This window comes from Podarcis vaucheri (assembly GCF_965113315.1).
Source record: "Podarcis vaucheri genome assembly, chromosome: 1".
Classification (NCBI taxonomy): domain Eukaryota; kingdom Metazoa; phylum Chordata; class Lepidosauria; order Squamata; family Lacertidae; genus Podarcis; species Podarcis vaucheri.
The window spans coordinates 75437368-75460141 of record NC_138759.1 but is presented as its reverse complement, the minus strand read 5'-3'; the positions used below and the strand labels follow the sequence as shown (position 1 = coordinate 75460141).

The 22774-nt window shown below is 42.4% G+C and overlaps 1 protein-coding gene across 1 annotated transcript in view; it reads right to left on the bottom strand.

Annotated features, from left to right (window-relative positions):
* Window positions 1-204: 204 nt before the first annotated feature.
* The window catches only part of PTPRJ (protein tyrosine phosphatase receptor type J), an 80219-nt gene continuing 57649 nt past the window's right edge, over window positions 205-22774 (bottom strand). Inside the window, exons 9-24 of the mRNA XM_082195808.1 lie at window positions 22036-22302; window positions 21549-21812; window positions 19885-20148; window positions 17879-18007; window positions 17091-17292; window positions 16832-16947; window positions 14875-14965; window positions 13600-13641; window positions 11904-11991; window positions 11348-11438; window positions 10974-11047; window positions 10744-10878; window positions 9311-9430; window positions 7436-7596; window positions 6018-6153; window positions 205-5528 (exon numbers count right to left, since the gene is read on the bottom strand). Of these exons, the coding sequence (XP_082051934.1) occupies window positions 5370-5528; window positions 6018-6153; window positions 7436-7596; window positions 9311-9430; window positions 10744-10878; window positions 10974-11047; window positions 11348-11438; window positions 11904-11991; window positions 13600-13641; window positions 14875-14965; window positions 16832-16947; window positions 17091-17292; window positions 17879-18007; window positions 19885-20148; window positions 21549-21812; window positions 22036-22302 (2339 nt within the window). The 3' untranslated portion in view covers window positions 205-5369. The remainder of the gene's footprint in view (window positions 5529-6017; window positions 6154-7435; window positions 7597-9310; window positions 9431-10743; window positions 10879-10973; window positions 11048-11347; window positions 11439-11903; window positions 11992-13599; window positions 13642-14874; window positions 14966-16831; window positions 16948-17090; window positions 17293-17878; window positions 18008-19884; window positions 20149-21548; window positions 21813-22035; window positions 22303-22774) is intronic.

Here is a 22774-nt window from a genome sequence, read left to right as displayed (position 1 = left end):
GGAAGGTCTAAACAGGAAGTCCGCCTTCCGCTTTTTGTAGAAAGATTGAAGCAAAGACACGGCAAGCTGGAGTTTAGAAAGTCGTGTGTAAAGGATTAAATTTTCATCATTTAAGTCTTTGAAACTGCCCTAGAATGAGATAAATGGAAGGGGAGTTGATTAAATTACCACAGACCACAGAGGAAGAACATACACTGAAACATATTGTGTCAATGTTTTATTTAGTTATTTTTATGTCATTGAAAAGACAATCAGACAATTAAAATTAAGGACAGTATGCAGCAAACATCTGTACAATGAATGAAACTCTGAACATTGTACATCATTTGAACACACAATTATAACAGCAACAGCCGATGCACAAAGAATACTCTCTTTTCAAAATCATGCCTTGCCTGGAAATTAAAAATAGAATAAAAAACAAGGAGACTGGCAAGCATCCAAAGAAGGGGGGATGCATGGGGGTTTTGCTTGATGTGGGCATTATAGCAGGTTCCACTGTCCAAGAGACTAGTTGCTTTTTAAACTTAATGACAACTTCTCTCTTTTTGACAGTGGTGAAAACAGCAAACAAGCAAGCTTCTTGCCTGCATGAACTGTTCTCTCCTTCCTTTGAATCCTGACCCATAGGTTATTACTCCCAAGTTTTAAGGCTAAAAAAAGGATGATTTGAACACTCCAAGCAACATAATTTTGCACTCTGAGGTGTTTTTATAACTTCAAAGCGTAGATCAAAAGGAAATTATATAACAAGCAGACCAGTGAGAAACTATTCCGATTCAAGCCAGTTTTGATATGTACCCTGCTGGACTGTCTCTGCAGTCAGCAAAGGAGACAGACCAAGGCATTTTGGTGTCTGAACCCCCACCTGCAAAAAAATAACAACCTAACAGTGGTAAAAATAATAAGCCAAATAATTGACAAGTTAGCTGCCCTTTGCTGCTGCCCCAGATGAGCTTCTACACTCTGACTAAGAGGAAGATCAGGCCTGTCAGCAATACAAATGCTTAGGATGGGCTAGCATAATACATCCACAGACCATTGTGTTATGTTCCCGTTACAGGCAGGTAATCAAGTGCAAATGTTTAGGGCTAAGTTTTTACAGCATGAACTAAAACAGCACCGCCCCTCTCTCTCACACACAGATGGCTTATGAAAATGATGTGCACTCAGTTATAGTTAGGCAATTTTAGGCTTTGGACTTAATAGTCCTCTTTAGATAGTAATATGCTGAAAATGCGGCAATCCAACGCTGCTACTTTTGGGGGCCTCCCTGCTCGTTCTGCTGAGTCCTGAGCTCTAAAGTCCTGCCCTGACAGCCCCATTGATTGCAGCTAGTAATGAGGGCCAGACTGACTCTGGCCAAACCCTATGAAGCAGTCTTAGGCAAACTGGGCCCTCCAGATGTTTTGGGACTACAACTTCCATCATCCCTAGCTAACAGGACCAGTGGTCAGGGATGATGGGAGTTGTAGTCCCAAAACATCTGGAGGGCCCAGTTTGCCTATGCCTGCTATAAACTTATCACTGGGCAGAGTTGTCCCCTGACGAAGATACCTATCAGGAGCTACATTATTTTAGTAGCATCCATCAACATCTTCATGAGGTAGGGTGAATGAGCTGCAAGGGATTAACTGAAAGGAAGTAAGGGAAAGAATCTAAGCCAGGGGTGAGGAAACCTTCTGCCTTCCAGACATTGCTGAACTGCAGCTTATGATCCCTGGCAGGGGCTGATGGGAGCTGTAATTCAGCGATATCTGGAGGGTAACACCACCTTTGATCAAGGCAAAGAGCATGCAGCTCCTATGCTTCCCCCTATTTTCTTTGCCCAAGTCCTACACCTCCATAATGAGTGGAGCCTATACAAAATTTAATTACCTCTGAACCCTGGGGCCTGTGATCCTGCAACTTTTAATTGATCTAATGTTTTCAACCAGCACAAATTTTAGGCATGTAGGGCTGGATCCCACCCGGTTAACAGAACTTCCCCTGTAGGATATTCTGCTGAAGAAAGGGGAAAGATGACTTTTTATTGTTCTCGTCCTTCTATAGCTCCTCTGTGTCCCCATCTCCCACTACACTGCAGGATTGGGAGACATTTCAGATCGGTGTGGAAGATGTCACTGAAAAGTACAGGGAAAGATATTTGTAGAAAAACACTCCTCACTTCCTTCAGTGGGAGTCTGCACTGGATCTCAGCCCATTCTGTCCACAGGAAAGGGCAAGTCCAGATTCCCCTCACCATTCTTAAGAATATTTGCATTGCCTTGAAAGGATGCCATTTATTTTAACAGGAAACAACGAAATACATTCTGGTAACTTTTCAGACACAGCAGTCATCTATGTTAGACAGGCACTTTGTAAAAAGAGAAAAGAAAAAACCCCAATAGGCCAGTTTTGGTCTGAGACCCCATTTTGTAAGGAGAGTTCACAAGTGCAATTATTTGCATGCTAACTGTATTTATGTCAAGATGCACAAAGACTGCTAGCATCAATTATGGCATGATTAGGATCGTTGCTTATTATATTAGACAAATCTTGTGCAAAACCTCTTCCTGGATAATGATCTACAGAGACTACAACAAGGGTTTATTGGCTCTCCCCCAAAATCAAGCAGGATTTCATTTCTACTATGTAGAAGACCCCTGCATTGGAATGTGGCACGTATGAAACAGATTAATCTATATTTTAGTGGGGCCCCTCTTTCAACCATTTAAAATATGTATATATTTGGTCCAACCACCAACATCCAAATGTCATTCTACCTAAGGCATAGATATAAAAAGCCACCAATCATAGACTTTGGTAGGAGAAGAACTGTATTAGCAACCATTTCCCCATTTTTGAGCTATTGGTTTCCAAAAGATTTTGCCCCACTGGCAGAATTTTAAATACTCCAGAGCCATGGAGTGTGGCTTACCGTATACCCTTCAGCACCCTAATTCCCTCAAGCATATCGCCTGCTCTGCACAAGCTCAATGCAATTCAAAGGGTTTTTGCACCAAAGAAAGTTGAGGAGTGGAGCCCACAACACTCCAATACTTTACAGATAGCTCTATAACACACTCAAGAGAGTTCCTAATGCTGCCAGCGCATTGACTAAAAGAATAATGAACCACAACCCCTCCCACTTCCCACGCCACAAGTCCTTCATTAAGAATACCTTCATAATTTCACCATCAGTGTACCAACACAATTAATTTAATGGAGAACCCTTCAATTTTCGTTAATCGTATCCGTTACAACTACAGCAGCATAATACAAACAAACAAATAAACCAAAAGGTAGAGCAATTATATATCTTTGATACAACAACATTAAAAATATATACCTCAGTTTTAACTGGCTAAAACATATTCTGCAGCTGAAAGAATCAGTAGATCTTTAGAACATTTACTTTTTAGAGAAACAGAGCAAAGTCAATGGACCTTCCTGGGAACTCTGCCATAGGAGTTCTTCAGTCTTCCACAAACGACACACTTAAGAACATTAAACCACAGAACAACTAAGAAGAGATACTGAACCTGAGTAAAACTCTATGGAAATAGAGGCAAGCGTTCATTCAGTAAATCAAATATTGCACTTTTAAATAAATCCTTATTACATACAAGAACATAAAAATTTCAACCTGGATAGGGTGGGTCCTTCATTCCCCCCTCCCCTTCCCACCAACAGAGACACATACTACAACACCAACACACAAAGAAAACAAGTTAAAGCTCAGATTGAGACATAGCCCTCCTCTTCCGTGAATGACACCACTAAAGGCCATCCCTCAAGACCAACTGAGGAGATAAGCTATCAAGTGATAACCGCAACATTTGGATTAACTGCTAACTAGACAGTGGGCACTCAATGAGTTCCCAGTGAGATGGGTTGTAACTACACGGAGAAGCAGCTGCCTCCCTCCTATCTACACATGTTGAAGGCAGCACCACTACTCTCCTGAAACTGCTGTGAAACCTGAGGGCCTGTGTGGTAATGCTGGATTTAGTGGACCTGACACACAACTGCCTCTTCACCTGTCAAGTGTTTATGTAGCCAGTGTGTACTTTAACAATCCTGCTTCCACAACACATTGATGGGCTTTGTATTTACATGATTGAAAGCTAGGCAAAACATCTCCTATGTTCAATATTTGCTTTGAAATTAGCATATCCCACAAAACTAATTGGGGAGGGGGATACTCATATTGAAGATTTGCTATTTATTTTTTTACATGCTCGATGTCCTTTTGTTCCACTGGCAGTTGCCACTTCATTTCTTCCCCATTTTCCTTCACTTTGCCCTCACTGACCTCAGCCACCTTTCTTCTCACTCATGTTTAGATTGGTTTAGGGAGTCACATGTTTACAGGCATGTCAGAAGTAGAATCGTGACATCAGCCAATGACATCTTCAGCTCACCAGATTCATTGGCAGTGAGTGAAAATGGGGCTATGGACAGTGAGGTGAAGGAAAAGGAAGTTTCAGGCACAGACAAAGGCACAAATGGGTTCTGAAGAGCACTGAAAGTGCGTGAATATACTTACAACTGATATTAACAGATTTTAGAAGTGGGATGTACTAATCTCGACGGATGAATACAAAGCTAAACAAGTTTCAGCTAAACCATATAAGAAGGCTCCATTCCACAGTTTAATACAGTTTTATACAGCCAAGGTGTCACACGATTGCTCCAGTCCTCACACAATCAAGTGAATTACCTCTAGGGAAAAGTCTCTGCAGACTGCAGTAAAATACAAAGAAAGGGTTGCCACCTCCATGAAGGAAGAATCAACAAAGCTATTCCAAATGAGAATTGATATTGATATTATTTAAATGTTATATTTCAACCGAGAATTTCAATACAAAAATATAGGACTCTGATCATTTTGTCTATAGCAAAACAGCTAGAAAAAGGCACAAGTACATAATAAAATATCCTATTTGCATTTTTTTTGTGTTCCCGTTTTAAATAAAACAAAAAGAACTTGAGTAGTCACTGATAACGTGGTTTCTGTTGGCGAAAAGCCAATGTACATACAAACATCTCTGGAACAGTGACCCTCAAACCTGATTTTAAGTATCTGTGTCATTTATTATTTCTGAAGTTCAAAAAGGGATCCCGTCATTTATTCAGTGATAATACACCAATCATGTGATGCTTCTTCACCTTCTTCAAATCCAGCTGTAAAATACAGTGTATTTTCCCTTTAACACTATTGTAGAAACTACAGTTCCCATTGGCATTTTTAAAAATGTGTACATCTTCAGTTATTCTTTTTTAAAAAGTGGAAAAAGTCTCTGTATAGAAATACATACAAAAACAGTGCATATTTCCTCACTTATGTAAAAGGCAGAAGTAGGAGGCTTGTCATTCCCTTGCAGTTATGCATGGTAGCCATTTGCCTTCCCAATATGTGGCAACGGTGTGAAGTTCTCATAGATTGCCATGGCATTTGTGTTTTGATAGATAAGGTCTGTTTTCTTATCTTTCTGGGATTTGATAATGTCCAAAACACACTGGTTTAGGAAGACATACTGGTCCTAAAGGAGAGAGATAATAACAACAGCATTAATAATGAACATATAGCATAGATTTCATATGATGAATCATTTTTAAGAGAGATTATGCCCATTATTGCAGTCAACAACTGCAATGCATCCATACATCTTGGTCTTCTCCACTGCCATTTCATTATATGAAAGAAAAGGGGGGAAATCTCGCAGTTTTAAAGCATCTGCCTCTTCCTGCCCATATAGGAAGTGACTGCAAGAAAGGGATTTCTTTTTTTCCAGCATTCAAAAGAAATCAACAACAGTGGCCCTCAAGGTGAGCAATAGGAACAGAAACTGAAATAACGGTGCAGAGTTAACTGTTCAGAAATTTAGGTCTGGTGTCTGCAGTTGCATCTCCAGGTTATCAAAAGAAATATTAAATCAACTGGAACAATGCTGAAAGCTGGTGACAATATTACTTGCTATGCCATGTGTAGGTCATTGATTTATGTGCTTAGAGTAGCATCCTGCCCATACCTCTGTTTGCACCATTAAAGACCGATGCATTCGAAGCTCATATACAACACCGTACACATCAACAGTGTTCTCCATCTCCATTTGATGGATCAAATGGTCAATTGCAATGAATGTCCCCGTCCTTCCGACACCAGCACTGTAAGAAAAAACAAGTGTGTATGTATTTAATGGCTTCGTGCTTGCCTTCAGTTAAGCCCTAAATCCTTGCTTATATCTCGGTTTAAGGATCACTTAAGACAGCATAATTATCTTCCTTGTGTGAAAGAAAAGAGAAAAAAAAGACACACACAATCTATTCTGCTGCTCTTAATACTCTCGGTGGATGCCTTTTCCTCCACAGAAGTGATGCACAGGTAGAGAGAAATAACCTGTCAAGTGGCCCTAGGCATATTGGCACCACAGTCCCAAGAGATGGAGCCCACTGCAAAAGCTGTCTGTCTAAGGCAGGGATGGGGAAACCTATGTCTTTCCAGATGTTGTTGGGCTCCTACTCCCATGAGACCCAGCCAGCAAGGCAAACAGCCAGGGGAAGGGAGAGCTGTAGTTCTGCAACATCTGGAGGACCACAGGTTTACAGTGTACATCTATTAAAAAAGAGACCGAGGAGGCCTTGCCTCTTGCTTTTCTGACAACTGGGCAGAAAGCAAAATAATGATCTGGTCCCTGCCCTCACTCCATTTAGTTGGACGCCTCTACATGAAGTAACTCTGAATATGCAAAGAGTGAGGTAAATTCATCTCGCTAGTGCTAAGATTGTGCCCAGGAAATGGCCTGGAAGAATCAGGTGCTGTATCATTGTTCACCTATGGGACACGGATGGTGCTGTGGTCTAAACCACTGAGCCTCTTGGACTTGTCGATCAGAAGGTCAGTGGTTCGAATCCCTGTGACACCCCATTGCTCTTAGTCCCAGCTCCTGCCAACCTAGCAATTTGAAAGCACGCCAGTGCAAGTAGATAAATAGGTACCACTGTGGTAGAAAAGTAAACAGTGTTTCTGTGCGGTCTAGTTTCTGTCACGGTGTTCTGTTGTACCAGAAGTGGTTTAGTCATGCTGGCCACATGACCCGGAAAGCTGTCTGTGGACAAACACTGGCTCCCTCGGCCTGAAAGCGAGAGGAGCGCCGCAACCCCATAGTTGCTTTTGACTGGACTTAACCGTCCAGGGGTCCTTTACTTTTACCATTGTTCACCTGAAAATCAGTGACTTTATGGAAAACTAGAATGACAATAGAAACAAGAATATCCAACTTTGCATGAGTTAAGGTCCTGTGAGTTCACATCCCTTTATAGTTACATAAGCAGTGGCACTGAAATATTCCCACCCCAGCCCCCGCACTTCCACACAAACATAACTGTATATAGGATACCACTTAGACTTGGGACTCTCGTCTCCCCTTTCAGAAAGTAATATTTGTACCTGCAGTGCACTAAGGTAGGAGAACTTGGAGGGTTCTGCTTCATGTATTCCTGTACTAAGTGCCTGAAGTTAATGAGGAGGTTGGTTGTTTCCGGGACACCGTGATCTGGCCAGGCTGTGAAGTGGAACTGTCGCACGGGGTGACTTTCAGATGAATCACTCTTAGAAATGAAAATAGAGGAACAGGAGTAGTTGTTAGGGTTCGGAAGAATGGTGTCACGAAGTATTTTATAATAATAAAAAAATTAAGCCTGTAAGCTGCTTCCTGGCAATTCTGTAGTGCCTGGCACAGGAGAACGTGAACCATGATAATGGCTTGGTGGAATGGGGGGGGGGGAGCAGGCAGGTTAAAGCTAAGTGGAAGGGTTGGGGCCCAAGGACAGCTGTGGAAAAAGAGACAGTGCCAAGTTGCTCAGGGCGAACAGTGTCAGGGGAGGAAGAAACAAATGTTTAAAAGTGTATGAGACTCAGACCAAGTGCCAAATACATTTCATTGAGCAAACTCATATTTCTATCCTCTGAGTGCTTGACCTAAGACCTGGGTTCAGTACACCTTCTGGAATTGCTGCAAGCTGAGTGTATTTTTGATGGTTTCAAATAGCTTGGATAAATCAGGGAAGTGAAATTTTTATACAGTGGTACCTCGGGTTACAGACGCTTCAGGTTACAGACTCCACTAACCCAGAAATAGTATCTTGGGTTAAGAACTTTGCTTCAGGATGAGAACAGGAATTGTGCTCCGGCAGCACGGCGGCAGGAGGCCCCATTAGCTAAAGTGGTGCTTCAGATTAAGAACAGTTTCAGGTTAAGAATGGGCCGCCAGAATGAATTAAGTTCTTAACCCGAGGTACCATTATATCTAGCTTGACTATTTTCACTAGAGATGGAGTAGATCACACGCAATGCATTTTGGGATTGGGTGGGTTTTTGAGGGAAAGGGAAATTTGGAGGTTGAGGGCTGTGAAATATTGCTAGGGGAGCTTCAAGGCCTCTAGGCCAATTTGGTCCTTTTGGTAGACTGCGCCTGCCACACACACCTCCCTGGATGACTATGGGGGAACAGCATGGTTTCAGAGAACTTATTCACATGGGAAAGGAGTGTCAAATATAGAGACTCTGAGGCTCTACTTTGCTCCTAGTGATGAATGAGGAGATTTAGGAGCCTCTTCAATCTGAAAATTATCAATTTTCCCAATTATGATGTTTCCCAATTACCCAGTGTTTAATTTCAGGGTCTCAGCAGACGTCTTCTTGCTTAACCCATTCAAATTCCTACTCTACAATTCTATGATTCTATGAAAAGTTTCACACTTGAGTGGAGTGGATTCTGCCCCTCTCTAAAATTCAGAGTTAGAAACGCTTTTATTGTGAGCTCGTTTTGTTGCCTGTTCCAAATCTGAAAAGAGGTATAAATTAACCTAAAATAAATAAGCTTAACAGCAGGCAACAAATCACATTGAAAGGTAGGTCACATGTCTAATCCAGAGCCCTTGTTTCTCCTGTGAAAAATCTCTGCTGCCCATATCTAGTTGTTGTTTTTCCAAAATCAGAATAATTATCAGAATAATAAGGCAAACAGAAATAATGTCTAAAACCAGACATACCCATGCCCCAGTCATATCAGTGCCCAAAGGTTTCTGTGGTGACAAGGAGATCAGATAAGACAGCAGAACTCCTTCTCAGAACCCTCTCTCTCTGGTGTCTCTGACAAGGAAATGTGATGTGCCCTATGGCTGCTGGGACCCTATAGGATTGCAGCCTAAGTGATACGTCATCAATCCAGAGTATAAGCAAAACACAGACACACACACACACACACAGAGAGAGAGAGAGAGAGAGAGAGAGAGAGAGAGAGACAGAGCGCAAACAACTCACCTTTTCCATGGAGAAATCTCTTATTGTCCACTCTGGAAGAGGAATTTCTGAAGTCATGGCTAATGTTATGTCTCCATAGCTCTTGGATTGTTTATTTGGCCAATATTCCTCACATTTTGTCTAGAAATATAAATTATAAGTCAAATTATATGATAGGTCCACAAAAGTAAAAATAATATAAGAAAAGCAAGGGGTGGGGACATTGGATTTAGGACCAGATGGGGGATGGGGTGGGATAGAGTGCCTGGGATCAGTAAAGATGCCCCCCCCCATTGTTCTCCTTCTTAAGAAGCATATTACTGTATTACTAAAGAAATTGACCTGTGCCTCTTTGCCGCTCATCTGTGTTGGCAGGTGGGGTCAAACAGTGAGAGGTGGGGGTTATCCTCTGATACAGCAGGAGTGGGAGTGGTTCTACTACCAATGCCTCGGGGTGTGATGCATGCCCAGTTTGTTGCCCAGCACCGTTGCAATTGCTGAGGGTGCCAGTGCCAAAGTAAGCTTTGGAAATATTTCATAGATTTCACAGAGGCAACAACAAACACTGCACCTTGTAAGCGTGGAGGTGGTGAGCCTACAGATGTTGAGTTATGTAAATATTTAGATGTCAATGCATTTGCAGGCCAGTGCCCTTTTCCCGTCTAAAAGGTTCTCATAGGGACTTGCATAAGAGCATCAAACAGAGCTCTTAGCTCACAAGTCTTTTCTGTTGCAAAGTGGTTTGGGGCGGGTATTATTATTAATATTATTATTATTAATAATATTAATAATAATAATAATAATAATAATAATAATAATAATACCCCACCCATCTGGCTGGATTTTCCCAGCCACTCTGGGCAGCTTCCAACAGAATGCTAAAAACACCAAACATCAAACAAATCAGGAGCAAAATAAGAGCTGTGCTGGAAGAGGGTGCTGAATCCTTCCACTTATCCCTTATTATCAACGGCAGCACCATTTTGCCTAGGTAGCCTGCTTCCCACTTCCACTGCCAGGAAGCATCTTGGGCTTCAAAGCAACCCCAGAGGTCTTGCAGCGTGTCTGCTGGGTGGAAGCCTAAGCACGGCAGTAGCTGAGGAACGTTCTTCTGTCACTCACAATGTTGCAGTTCCAAATCCAGAATAAGAAGCTGTTATCGTTCTGTTTATTGTACAGCCACACAGAAAACTTAGGGCAATACAAAACTAGGGCAGTGCGGGGCATCTTTATCCTCCGCATCTGGAGTCAACAACTTTATTACTGATCACGGGGTACATCTGTTAAGGCATCAATCTTAGCTTCCAATTTCCCAGGTTGTGGTCTTAAACTGGTAGGGTTTTTTTTTAATCATTGAATTAAATTTTTTAGAATCGTTGAGGTGCAAAATTGGTGGTGGTTGTGGTGCACGGCAACATTTTGTAGCATGTTTCGGAACTTTAACGGTAACTCACCCTGCCTTGTTCAATACATTTAGTCAGCATAACAACGGTATAAATTTTCTTCTCCCAGATCATGCGCCAGAAGTCTTGCACCGTATTGGGCAAAGGGCCTTGTGCAGCGATGAACTCTTTCTTGGAGTTGTAACCCTGCAATCAAAGTATGGTCTGAATACCACTTTTCTTATTTATAAATCTGTCATTAAAACACTATGGGTTTTTTTAAATAGGTTGGGAACACTTACCGGCATATAGTTTGCATTAATGTAATCATTGGTTGGATGGTCATGGATCTGAAGTCTGACACGAGAAATATCATCTGCAAAAAAATTAATTATTAATTATTATTATTATTATTGTTATTATTAAAAGGATGTGTCAATATATTTTCCTTTTTCCACAGCACACACCACATAAAATGAATTAAGCCACTAAATAAAGAAAACACTATGAACCAGATGAAAGAATATAGGTGGTGTAGTAATTAGGATTAAAAGTAGCGTTAGAGTCTGATCCTATCCCACTTATCTTTGCTGATAGGGGTAGAGGGGGAGAAGGGATTCTAGCACAGTGATGGTGCCAGGTCAGTTTTTAGTAGCAGTAGGGTTGAGGAACTTACATGGCAAGACATTGTTATATCTATTTTTTGCTTTGTTCTCTTGTAGTTCAGCTGCAAATCTGGGCTGATTTGTACCAACAGGCCTGAGCTCCTGCAGCAAATAGAGAAGGAATTTAGGATTATTTTACCTCATGGCATGCAAATAGTTCTTCAACACTTGGCCATATGGCATCCAACAGCACTGAACTTTGGGGGAAGGTAATTCCTAATTGTTAGGTTTGCTTATTGTTTCCCATTGCATATGGCTTTTTCAGAGTTGAATTTTGGCTCTTTAAATAATGAAATCCACCTCAAAACCTGAATTTCAGATTTTGCAGGGACTCAAGTCCTATTGCACCTTCCTTTTTCAACTGTTCAGAGAAGACGGGACAGCCTTAATCTTTCAGCTGTGCAGGAGGAAGCATGTGTTGTTGTCATTATTTAATTTATTACCTGCCCTTCACCCTAAGGGCCCGGGGTGGGTTACAACACGAGAGCTACGTAGCTGAGCTCTTATGTGGAAGAATGTAAACATTACGATGACAGAGAAAAAGCTGAGAACATTTCAGATGCATACCTCATACTCTTCTGCAAATCCACAGTTTGAGTCAGCTTTCTGTTTCTTAAAATGAGACTCAAAGTCTTCCACTTTAAATAACTTTGATCTGAAAGAAACAAAAAACAACCACCTTGTAGCAGTCGACATTATCTAGGACACACATATTTTGCTAAAAACTCAATTTCCGGAGCAGCTGCCAGGGAGAGGTGGCGGTGCACACATGGTCTCTTGAAGACGGTGGCAGCAGTGCTGGAATGTCCCCAGAGCCACCCAGGCACATTTAGTTGCCCTGTTACTTTCATAGGGGCAGTACCTGAGATATGCCATCCATTGTTTTGGGCCTAGCACAGACTCTTGACTAGAAAAGGGTCATAGCCCAGTAGGGACTAGAGGTTTTATTTCAGGAATAGCTGGTGTGGAGGGGTGGCTGGGTTTACACCCGGCCTCCTGACATCAGCGTTGCTGCCACTTACTAAGAAGTAGAGGGAGGGGGGAAGGTGTGGTGGTGGGGAGGTCAGCATTGTGCAGGTACCCCAGCAGAGTCAGTCCAACACAACTGTAAACCTTGCAGCTGCCTCCAACCTCTTTTCCCTGGTAAGTGGCAGACATGCTGCCACCAGGAGGCCAAGGTACAAGCTGCCACCTTTCCCCGCTGACTGCTCTCGTCTTATTTGTGCCATGAATTTTCACAAGCAGCAATCTGGGCCCTACACCAAGGGCATGCTGGAGTCCAACAAGGTGAGAATTGGGGACAACAGAAACTGAGAAATTCCAAATCCATATTTTGACAGCTGAAGTGCTGAGTGTACACAACATAACACGTTTGCTTAGGAAATAAAGCACTAAGCATTCTCTGAGAAGCTGAACAGAAATAAAGCATAATCAAATGAGAGGCATGAATTCAAGCACTATTTCTATTATTCATCTAGAGTATAGTAAATTATTTGCTTACTTTCTCGGTCTGCAGAGGAAGATGGAAAGGAAGAGAGAAAAATTGCACACATTAGTTACAGCCTTTATTAACTGAGCAGAACAATTTTATACATAATACTTGGAATCTAGTATTACACAAACTACAAATTCCCTGCTGTGATACAAGAATGCCCAATTAAATTTTGGAGCAAAAACATAGCTTTAAAAATTGATCTTCTTTATAGTCTAAGCTATGCTCCTGCCATTTCCAATTATTTAGTTCCATCTATTTCTCCTGACTCCTCACATAAATTGCTTCATCCGGAAGGATAAGAAAAAACAACCCAGTAGTTACTACACATAGCTTGGGGGTACTCCTGGATCCTTTGCTGTTGCTTGAGGCTCGGATGGCCTTGGAGTGCCTTCCATCAGCTTGGGCTGGTGGCCCAGCTGTGCCCCTACCTGATAACCCTACTCCCCTGCGCACACACAATGCACAATCTATCTTAGAGCCACAGAAACTAGGTTGAATTTAATACTGGTGAAATAGGGCTCCCCACACCTAACCACCAAGGAGGAAAGACCTTTGCATGTTATTTAGTATCTTTACACAGGCATTCTGACACATTATTACACCAATTAATCATAACATAGAGTTTTATAACATAGGTTATTAGGACCTCAATGACCCCAAATACTTTTAAAGCCCTCCAAGTATTATCTCTCCCACCACTTTAAAACAAAGCCAATTTTGATTGATCCTCAGTATATTCTAAAGAGAAGATAGTAATAGTCAACTCACTCTAATTGGGTAAATGGCACCTGGTTGTTTTTTCCACCTTTCCTGTAGAATTGTAGATTTTGAAAAAAGGGTTAGTTGCATTTTTCACTCTTGGAAAAACTGAAATAAAAAATACAAAGCTTTCCGCAACTACTGGTTTGGCTAAATGCCAACATCAGGCCACAAACTATGCCTTCCATTAAGCAACAAATATAGGATTGGAAAGTACTGGGGTCCATGTGACCCAACCCATTTGCCACAAGGCACAGCTTTCCCCAAAGATGAACTCACACACTGCAGACAGGGGGGGGGAGGGGGTGTGGTGGGTGTGGGCCGCTCCGGGTGTCACCACTGAAGGGGGTGACAAAATGCCAGGCGGCACTCACTGCGGGGCCTGCAGTGTGCCCGAGCCATATGTCTCTCCTGGGAGAGATGCAGTAGCTTGGGCGCCCATAGGCTCCACATTGCCCAAGAGTTCCACCCGCTGCCTCCTCCCCAGCTGTAGGGTGGCTGAGTGGGAGGAGGCAGGCAGACTCTGGAGGCCCCATGGTGTGCTCTACCCCTATGGGCAGCTCACCCCGCCCCTGGGTGCACCGCCCCAGGCACCCGAGCGGCTTCCTCCGCCGCTGATTGCAGATTACACAGCATTCTATGAAGAACAGTCTACATTGCAACAGATCCAGAGCCTTTGAGGAAGTAAACCATCCAAGCTGCACATGAAGACCAAAAAGAAACCACTACCCAGGGTCACAAGCCCAGTCTCATCAGGGAGGAATTTCTTCTAGACCAACTTTATGGCAATCAGGTACTGAGAGTGAACAAAACCCACCCACAGAGCCTTCCCAAGAGAAAAAAAATAGTATCAACAGGGCATGACTTCTGATAAAATGTCAACTCCCTTCAAGAGCACTGTATCAGGTGGGTATCCCTGGAATAGTCAGCTGTGGCCATGGGGAGAATAAAGACTAAGAAAAGAGGTAAAGCGACTTTAATTATTTTTAAAGACCAACCATTGCTGACCTATCAAGTCACAGTTTGGCAGGACTTTCTGTATTTGGACTAAGCTGGTTCATTAAGGAGAACCTATTTCTTACCTGCAGAGTTATTACACCCTGGTAAAAAATAATTAAGGCCTCCTGGCCTTCCTAAGACAGACAGCCTGAAAATGGTTTGAATGCATGGCAGAAAAAGAGCCCAAGCATTCCAAATACGTGAAAGAGAAGCAGCGGAGACCTGCATCATGAAGTGTTATGCACAACTACATCCTTGTAAAGAATTATGCAGTAGCTAATATACCTTCTCTTCTTCCAGAAGATGAAAAAACCAATCCCTGCAGCAATAACAGCAGCAGCCAGAATGCATCCAACAACAGCTCCTATGATGACATCTGGAAAAGAAACAAACAATTTAAACTCCTTTACAAGTCATAACAGCAAGGCGAAAAAACAACAACCACAAGGCTTTAACAAGGGCCCTCTCAGCACGTATACTCTCAGCAATCACTAGCTTTTGTTGCCCTAGCAAGGCAGAGGCTCACAGTTTCTATTCAGCACTGAGATTTTATTGGGTAAAATTATTGGGAAGGGTAACGATTCAGTGAGATATTTGAATCTCCCATTATCCAAACAAGCTAAAATGAGCAGACATTGCTAGCTGAACTCTCAGGAAGCAAAGGGCCGTTCAGTGCAATTCAGTGGTGTCTCAACAAATCAGAGTTTGGGTCTGACCCCTGTTACACGCATCAGACCTGGTTCACTTGACATAGTAAGCCAACTGTGTGGGCTACCAGAGAGGAGCTTGCAGCTGCTTTGCTCCTTCCTCAGTCCTTTTAACTGCGGTGCTGCACTGAGCTCAGCAAAGGCAGGATAGTTCAGCCTGTAAAAGCATGAGACCTCAGGGTCGTGGGTTCAAGCCCCGTGTTGGGCAAAAGATTCCTGCATTGCAGGGGGTTGGACTAGATGACCCTCATGGTCCCTTCCAACTCCACAATTCTATTATTCTGAGGTTCTTCTTACAGTGTCCTCTGAACCAGGACTTATGGTTAAGGCTTTGCCCCTACTGACCATGAGCTGGCAACTGGAAAATTCCCATAAGGTGAACTGGAGCCTGCTCCACGGCGCATCTGACTCAACTACAAGCCACAAAGCAGATGAAAGTCTCAATAGCAAAGAAAATCCAATAGCTAGTACTAGGACCTTATGCCCAACCCTGTGTGTAGTTCACACAAGACATCAGATGGTAAGGGAGGTCAGGCTGTTAAGATACATGCAGGATTCCATGTTTAAGTGGGATTCACAAGAAAAAAATGGTACACTGTGGGATTTTTCTGTTCAGTATTCTGCGACACTCCATTCTCTCCCCCTTTTTCCTCCCAGCGCTCCACTGCAATCCCAATAGTACATTTGCATTCTACAGTTGCCAAGCATACTTGGTCCTCACTGTGGGGTTTGCATTTCTAAATTTTATTTTATTCTACAAACCTTGGAGTTCTGCTACCACTAATTTTAATAAACCTACCATATAAGATTGATGCCTGTCTTCTTGGGTACTGAGTCTAGTTCCCAATCTCTTGGTCACTTACTACTGAGTAAGTGTTTAACCTGAGACGCTGGAAACAGAGGGTCTGGCCTTTAGCTTTTGCTTCTCTAGAATTTTAGGGGTGCCCAGTAATGTCTGGGAATTCCAGGTTGTTTGGACTAAAGGAGTGGTGGCAACGTACTACCCCACAGGTTGGTTTTATATACTCTGCTCATTAGACACGATCTGAAACACAAAGGTCTAAGGCTACGCTTTGGCAAGGAGGGGAACAGAACTGGGTTCTCCTCTGGGGAAGGTTCTCAGGCAGGGTGGAAGGAGAAAGAACTTGCCCATGTGAAGACCACCTGGTGGAAACCCTTACACACATGGTTCTTAATTGTAAACTATATGCTGATCTCTGTAAGCAATTTCTAGATCAACTCTATATCCCCAAATGGAAACCAGAGTTGGAGATCATACATTTTCTATTACTGGGGAATGATCAGGAGGTCACCAAGTTAGTGGCTAAAAATATCTATTTCTTTTTTTGTCGTCGAAATACACTGCAGACATCTGATCTCCCTGGAGACCTAGAGATGTGACGATAGACTGCTCTGCCTCCTTCCTTTTAGCAAATGTTTTTTGCCACTGGGGAAGTGGTAATTGTGTATTGATTTGTTTTGTATGTTTGGATGTGATGCCAATAAAAGGTTTGAGGATGATGAAATAAATGTACCTGGATCTTGAGGTAAGACAACAGCATCTGAAATTTTTGAAAATGAGACATAACTCTCCTTTTCGTCAATGGTGTCATTCAAATAGTCAATGCGAGTAAAACCAGCAACATATACCCTAATGCAAGGCAGAGGAGAGAGAAAAAATTGGATTTGAAATCAGAGTTTGATTTTTAAAGAAAAAGTGTGTGTTACTCATTTATTATGTTTTAGTCATCAACACGACTCAGGGAAATGGAGTTAGAAATAGAATTAAAATACCTGTATGAATTAAGTGGGATTAACTTCCCACTGACATAACCATGTGTTACGGATCCGTCTCCTATTTCAATAGTATGCTGTTCACTGTTGGAGGGGGAAGAGGAGCGCATTTGCTCATCTTTGACATATGCAACGTAAGCATCTGCTCCCCGTTTCATGAAATCATCATAGGTATATTTCAAGGCCTCTGCAGAGACTAGATCTGTATGGGGGTAAAAATGAGAATACATCATCAGGTACCGTAATTATCAAGAAAATATAAAATGATAGATTTTTAGATACTCATAGAGTAAAATATCCAACAGCTACTTCAATATTGTCCAAAATCAAAATATTAAGTTAAAAAAAGAAGTAAACCCATAAGTTATATGGGGGTTACATTCTGGGGATTGCGCCTAAAGCCAAAATCGTGTATAGTCAAAACACATTGCGTTCAAGTTCCTATCTTGGTTGATATAATAGCTTTGATCAATACCATGCTGACAGGTGCTCTATAGCAATATAAATATGAAACAAAGTGGGATACAAAACTTGGTTTTGCTGAGGAATCAATACAATCTTGATTGCACCCAAAAAATGTTGACATTTCCTTCACCGTTGCCAGAAACAATCAGATCTAATCATTGCAATACTGCAGGTATCAACTCTAAATGCAGTCTCAGAAATTTACTACTACTTTTTTAAAAACAAAAGAGAAAGTATGGAACAGAGCTTCTTACATAAAGACAGATTTTTTAAAATAAATGATAAAATGGCTGTACTGGCCATGCATTTTGTTTTTGTTTTACCTTTTCGTGTGACGATTACTGCATATGCTACTAAAGGTCCATGGCTTGCATTAAAGCTACTGAACCGAACTGTCAAGGAGTTGTGAGTGGTTCCCACAATGGCAGGGGCTGTAAGTGGAGATGGAGGGTCTGGAAAGCAAATATTTATTAACTGAAAACATTTATAAACTGTTTAATATTTTAAAAGCCTCAAAGCAGTGTACAACATAAAACCAGTAAACCACTAGTATAAAGCATATAAAGACAAATACAGTGGTACCTCACAAGACGAATGCCTCGCAAGACGGAAAACCTGCAAGACGAAAGGGTTTTCTGTTTTGGAGGCGCTTCGCAAGACGAATTTCCCTATGGGCTTGCTTCGCAAGACGAAAGCCCATAGGGAAATCTCCGGGGACCTCTTTTAAATGCTGGTGGTGGGGAGCAAAGCCTTTCCCCCCCCTCCGGCCTTCAGAAGAGGTCCAGGAAGGCCGGCGGGGGCCGAAAGGCTTTGCTCCCCACCGCCAGCATTTTAAAAGCAGTCTGGGATAGCAGGGAAGCGCTTCCTGCTATCGCGGACGGCTTTTGAGGGCAGGCGGGGGGGAGCAAAGACTTTCGCCCCCCGCCCGCCTTCAGAAGAGGTCCAGTACCTCTTCTGAAGGCGGGCGGGGGGCGAAAGTCTTTGCTCCCCCCTGCCTGCCTTCCCGGGAGAGCGGAGAAAGGCAGCACGTTTCTCCGCTGTCCCGGACGGCTTTGGAAGGCAGGCAGTGGGGAGCAAAGACTTTCGCCCCCCGCCCGCCTTCAGAAGAGGTCCAGGACCTCTTCTGAAGGCGGGCGGGGGGCAAAAGTCTTTGTCCCCCCTGCCTGCCTTCCCAGGGGCTTTTACATCACCCCGGACAGCGGAGAAGTCCTCCGCTGTCCCGGGGTTTTTTAAAATGCTGGGGGTGGGAAGAAAAGCCCTTGTCCCCCCCCCCCCCAGCCTTCAGAAGAGGTCGGGGGACAGACTGTCCCCGGACCTGGTCTGAAGGCGGTTTCCATAGGAACACATTAATTGATTTTCAATGCATTCCTATGGGAAACCGTGCATCGCAAGACGAAAAACTCACAAGAAGAAAAAACTTGCGGAACGAATTAATTTCGTCTTGCGAGGCACCACTGTAAAACAAACATGGAATGTAGGGGAAACAATTTTTGTATATCAAATCTCTTTCTGCAGCACTACAAAGGAACACAACGACCTGTTTGCAAAGAATAGCCTAGTTCTTGATTATCTGTATAGCACATTAGCTATGTTGAGATTTGTTGAAATGATTTCTGTACTCTACAACTCTTAAAAGTGCAAGTTGCCACCTGGAGTCACCCACATCATTCAGAAGCTCCAAATGCCACTACACATTGCAACTGCATCATGCATGAAGCCACCACATGGATGTTCCTTGCAGTGGTTTACATACATGGCAAACAACAAAGGATCAAGCAGCAAACGTTGGTGTGAAAGCTTTAAGGCCCTCTATTCCAAGTCAAACTCTAAGAGATTTTTCTTGGTGGCTGCCCCACAACTGTGCAACTTCCTTTGCATGGAGCTTCACAAAAGCTTAATATTTTCTGAAAGCACTGTAAGATGTTCCTATTTGGACTGGCATCTTCTATGCTGTATATACTAATGGTATTCTGTTTTATTTTAGTTTTAGTTTTGGTATCCCCCCCAACAGACACAATTGCAATAAAAACAAGGGACAAAAGGGTTAAAGATAATAAGATATGAACTCTCCAGCTGTGAGGTTTTCCTTTAGCAAAAAAATGGAAAGACTCTTTTTCTTAAATAAGTGGTCATAAAACTATTTCTAAACTTTTTAACAACCACACACCCACATCTATCTCTGTTGACGAACACACACCTTTCCACTGGGCCTAAAATTTGCGATGTGATATAATTATTTTATGTAATGCCAATAGCTATCTAGTTCAGAAACCCATTTCCATTATGCATTCCTTGCCAACAACCCCAGACAAAGCAACTATATGCTTACCACCAATACTTGTGGGACATATTTTTTCCTGAGGATGACTATCTTTCCCACACGAATGTGTGACAATTCTAACAGTGTAGTTGGTATAGTAGTTCAAATCTGTTACTGTGGTATGGTTTTCCAATATATTTTTACTGCCCCAAGTACTATTTAAGATGTCAACTCCAAAGTCAGCAAACCTCCCCTTTGGATTAGACCAGTTTAGAATCAATTTTGGCTGCTTGGCGACTTGCATGCAGTTCAACACCTCCACTCTTGCAGCATCTACAACAAAGAAGGCAGGCTAGTCACACAGAGTATTTAATAAACACACATAACACTTGAATGAAAAAGGCAGTGGGCAGAACAGAACCAAATCTCTTAATTCCTCCTGCGAGGTTTGTTCCCTACTTTGTCTCTTTACAATACAGTAGTCCCATTGTTCTCAAACGGAATCCGTTCCGGAAGTCCGTTCAACTTCCGAAATGTTCGAAAACCAAGGTGTGGCTTGTGATTGGCTGTAGGAGCTTCCTGCACTCAAGCGGAAGCTGCATCGGACATTCAGCTTCCGAAAAACATTCAAAAACCGGAACACTTACTTCCGGGTTTTCGGCGTTCGGAAGCCAATTTGTTCGTCAACTGAGACATTCGAGAACCAAAGTTCACTGTATGCATTTCAGTTTGTTCATAATAGGAGACAAGACACACCACAACAAAAAGGGCACAAGGAGAAATGGCATATCAAATTTGGATCATGTATAACAGGCATGTCCAACTCCCAAGAGACTGCAATCTACTCCCACTATAAAAATAGTGCCAGTGATACACCCATTGGATTGACCAAAGTTTTTGAGCTTTTGTTTTGGGGAGGAGGGGCGATCGACCAGGGACATCTCACAATCAACTGGTAGATCACAAGTGACCTACTGGACATGCCTAATATATAACATTCATCTGGCCAGGAGAAAATGTGTTAAACAAAAAAAGGGGCCTGGTTTTGCAATTAACTGCTGCATAAGAGCTAACAGAAGGCATTGCGTGGGGCTTCTGTGCAAGACCACACGGCAAGAGACTGCATACACCTTGTGCAAACGGAAGCACAAGGATTGCAGTTCTTGTATCTTATGCAAGAGATAAAACAATCAATTAGAAAAGGCCTTTTTGCACACCAAAGAGGTTTTTCTGTTTGCATCAAATCCTTTATTTATCACCAGGAACTGAAAAGAAGATTAATTGTTTCAAACACTGCCTCTAACAGCGCAGTCCTAACTATGTCTTTTCAGACGCACGTCTTGTTGAATTCAATGGGACTTGCTGCTAAGTAAGCAGGGTTAGGGTTGGAATCTAAGAATGGTTATTATTAGTTTGCATTTACAGGTGGACGTATTTTCTTCAGGCGTTCTTCACTCCATAGTCTGGCTGGATGTTGCCAAATGCTATTGACATGAAGGTGGGGATAATTTTCCCTTTGTTCATTTGCCTTGTACACATACCCAGGGCACAGAGAAGCAAAATAAGTAAGATTTTAAATTTGGTAGCTTAATAAAACACTTTTCCTCAAAAAAGACATGAAGTCTGCTCTGCTTTTGTTTGCTTCACCCCTGTCCCATTTCTGCAGACATCACCTTATCTGCTTAAGCATATAAAGGAGAAGATTCTGCCCTTCTGCCATTGAACAGACTTACCTGTACAGTTATTTATGCTGCCTGGTCTCCCTTCAGTTTGATTATACCCTGCTACTGAATAAATGCTGAATGTATAATTGGTCCCAGGAGTTAGCTCTGAAATTTCAGCACTTGTAGTTGGGAATATCTTGTCCTCAGTGGCTTCACCACCAATCTGTATCCTGTAGGTGTACTCTGAAGAAGCTGCATCAAGATTTTCCCATGTTAAGTTGACCGTTGTTATACTGACATCTGTAACTCTGATGCTGGTGACTGAGCTAGGAGCTGTCAAGGGGAAAAAAGGCTTTTAAATATATATATAAGCTGAACTGTGTTCCAAATTAGCATCATAACCTCCAAAAGATTTTCCTTTGTTATTATAAGGCGTACACACACACACACACACACACACACACACTAAATTATTCAACTCTCTCATGGAAACGTATTTTTAATACTTATTGTTAGCACTTTAAGGAACACTTTCAATTGCTTTTTAGCCACTTACCTGTGTACCTGTGTGTGGTTTGTGGGTCCCCTTTGGTGAGGTTGTCTGCTGCTTGTGGAAATACACTAAAGCGATAGAGGGTGCCTGGTAAAAGTCCAAGAATGGTAACGTTCTTGTATCGTGTTGTCGCTTTCATTTCCACTTGGTTTTGTTGATACAATACTATGTAAGTGTACCCTGAAGAAGAAGCATCGTTGTCTTCCCATCTTAAGGTTACGTTCATTGTGTCAATATCAACAACATCGAAGCCAGAGACAGGACTGGGCTCTATATGGGGGAAACGCAAAAGGAAAGTGAGATCTGAACCATGGGAGGGACAAATAAGGGTAAGTACGCTGCCTGAAATCCAGCTGTACTGTCCTGCTTGCGCAACAGGCCACCCTCTCCTCCCTCCTAAAGCTTCCTATACACTCTCAATCACTTCTGGAGGTTTGGGGGAATCTTTGCAGCAGATCGGAGGCTTCAGGGGGCGTCAGGGAGAAGGGGAAGGGGAAGATCCATTGTGCCTCCTGTACAACCTCACCATATATATACATTTTTCCGGGGGGGGGGGATGCCTTAAGTGTCCAAGAACACCTTTGTACAGATTCTTCTTAAATTGGGCCAACCTCAAGCTTGTTCTGCTCAAAAATAAAATGTGAATGTACATAAAGTACCTAAATGGTATAGCAATGAATATCATTTTGGAAATCGCCCCGTTTTAATTTGCTTACTTATATAAACAGATATATCAGCTTGG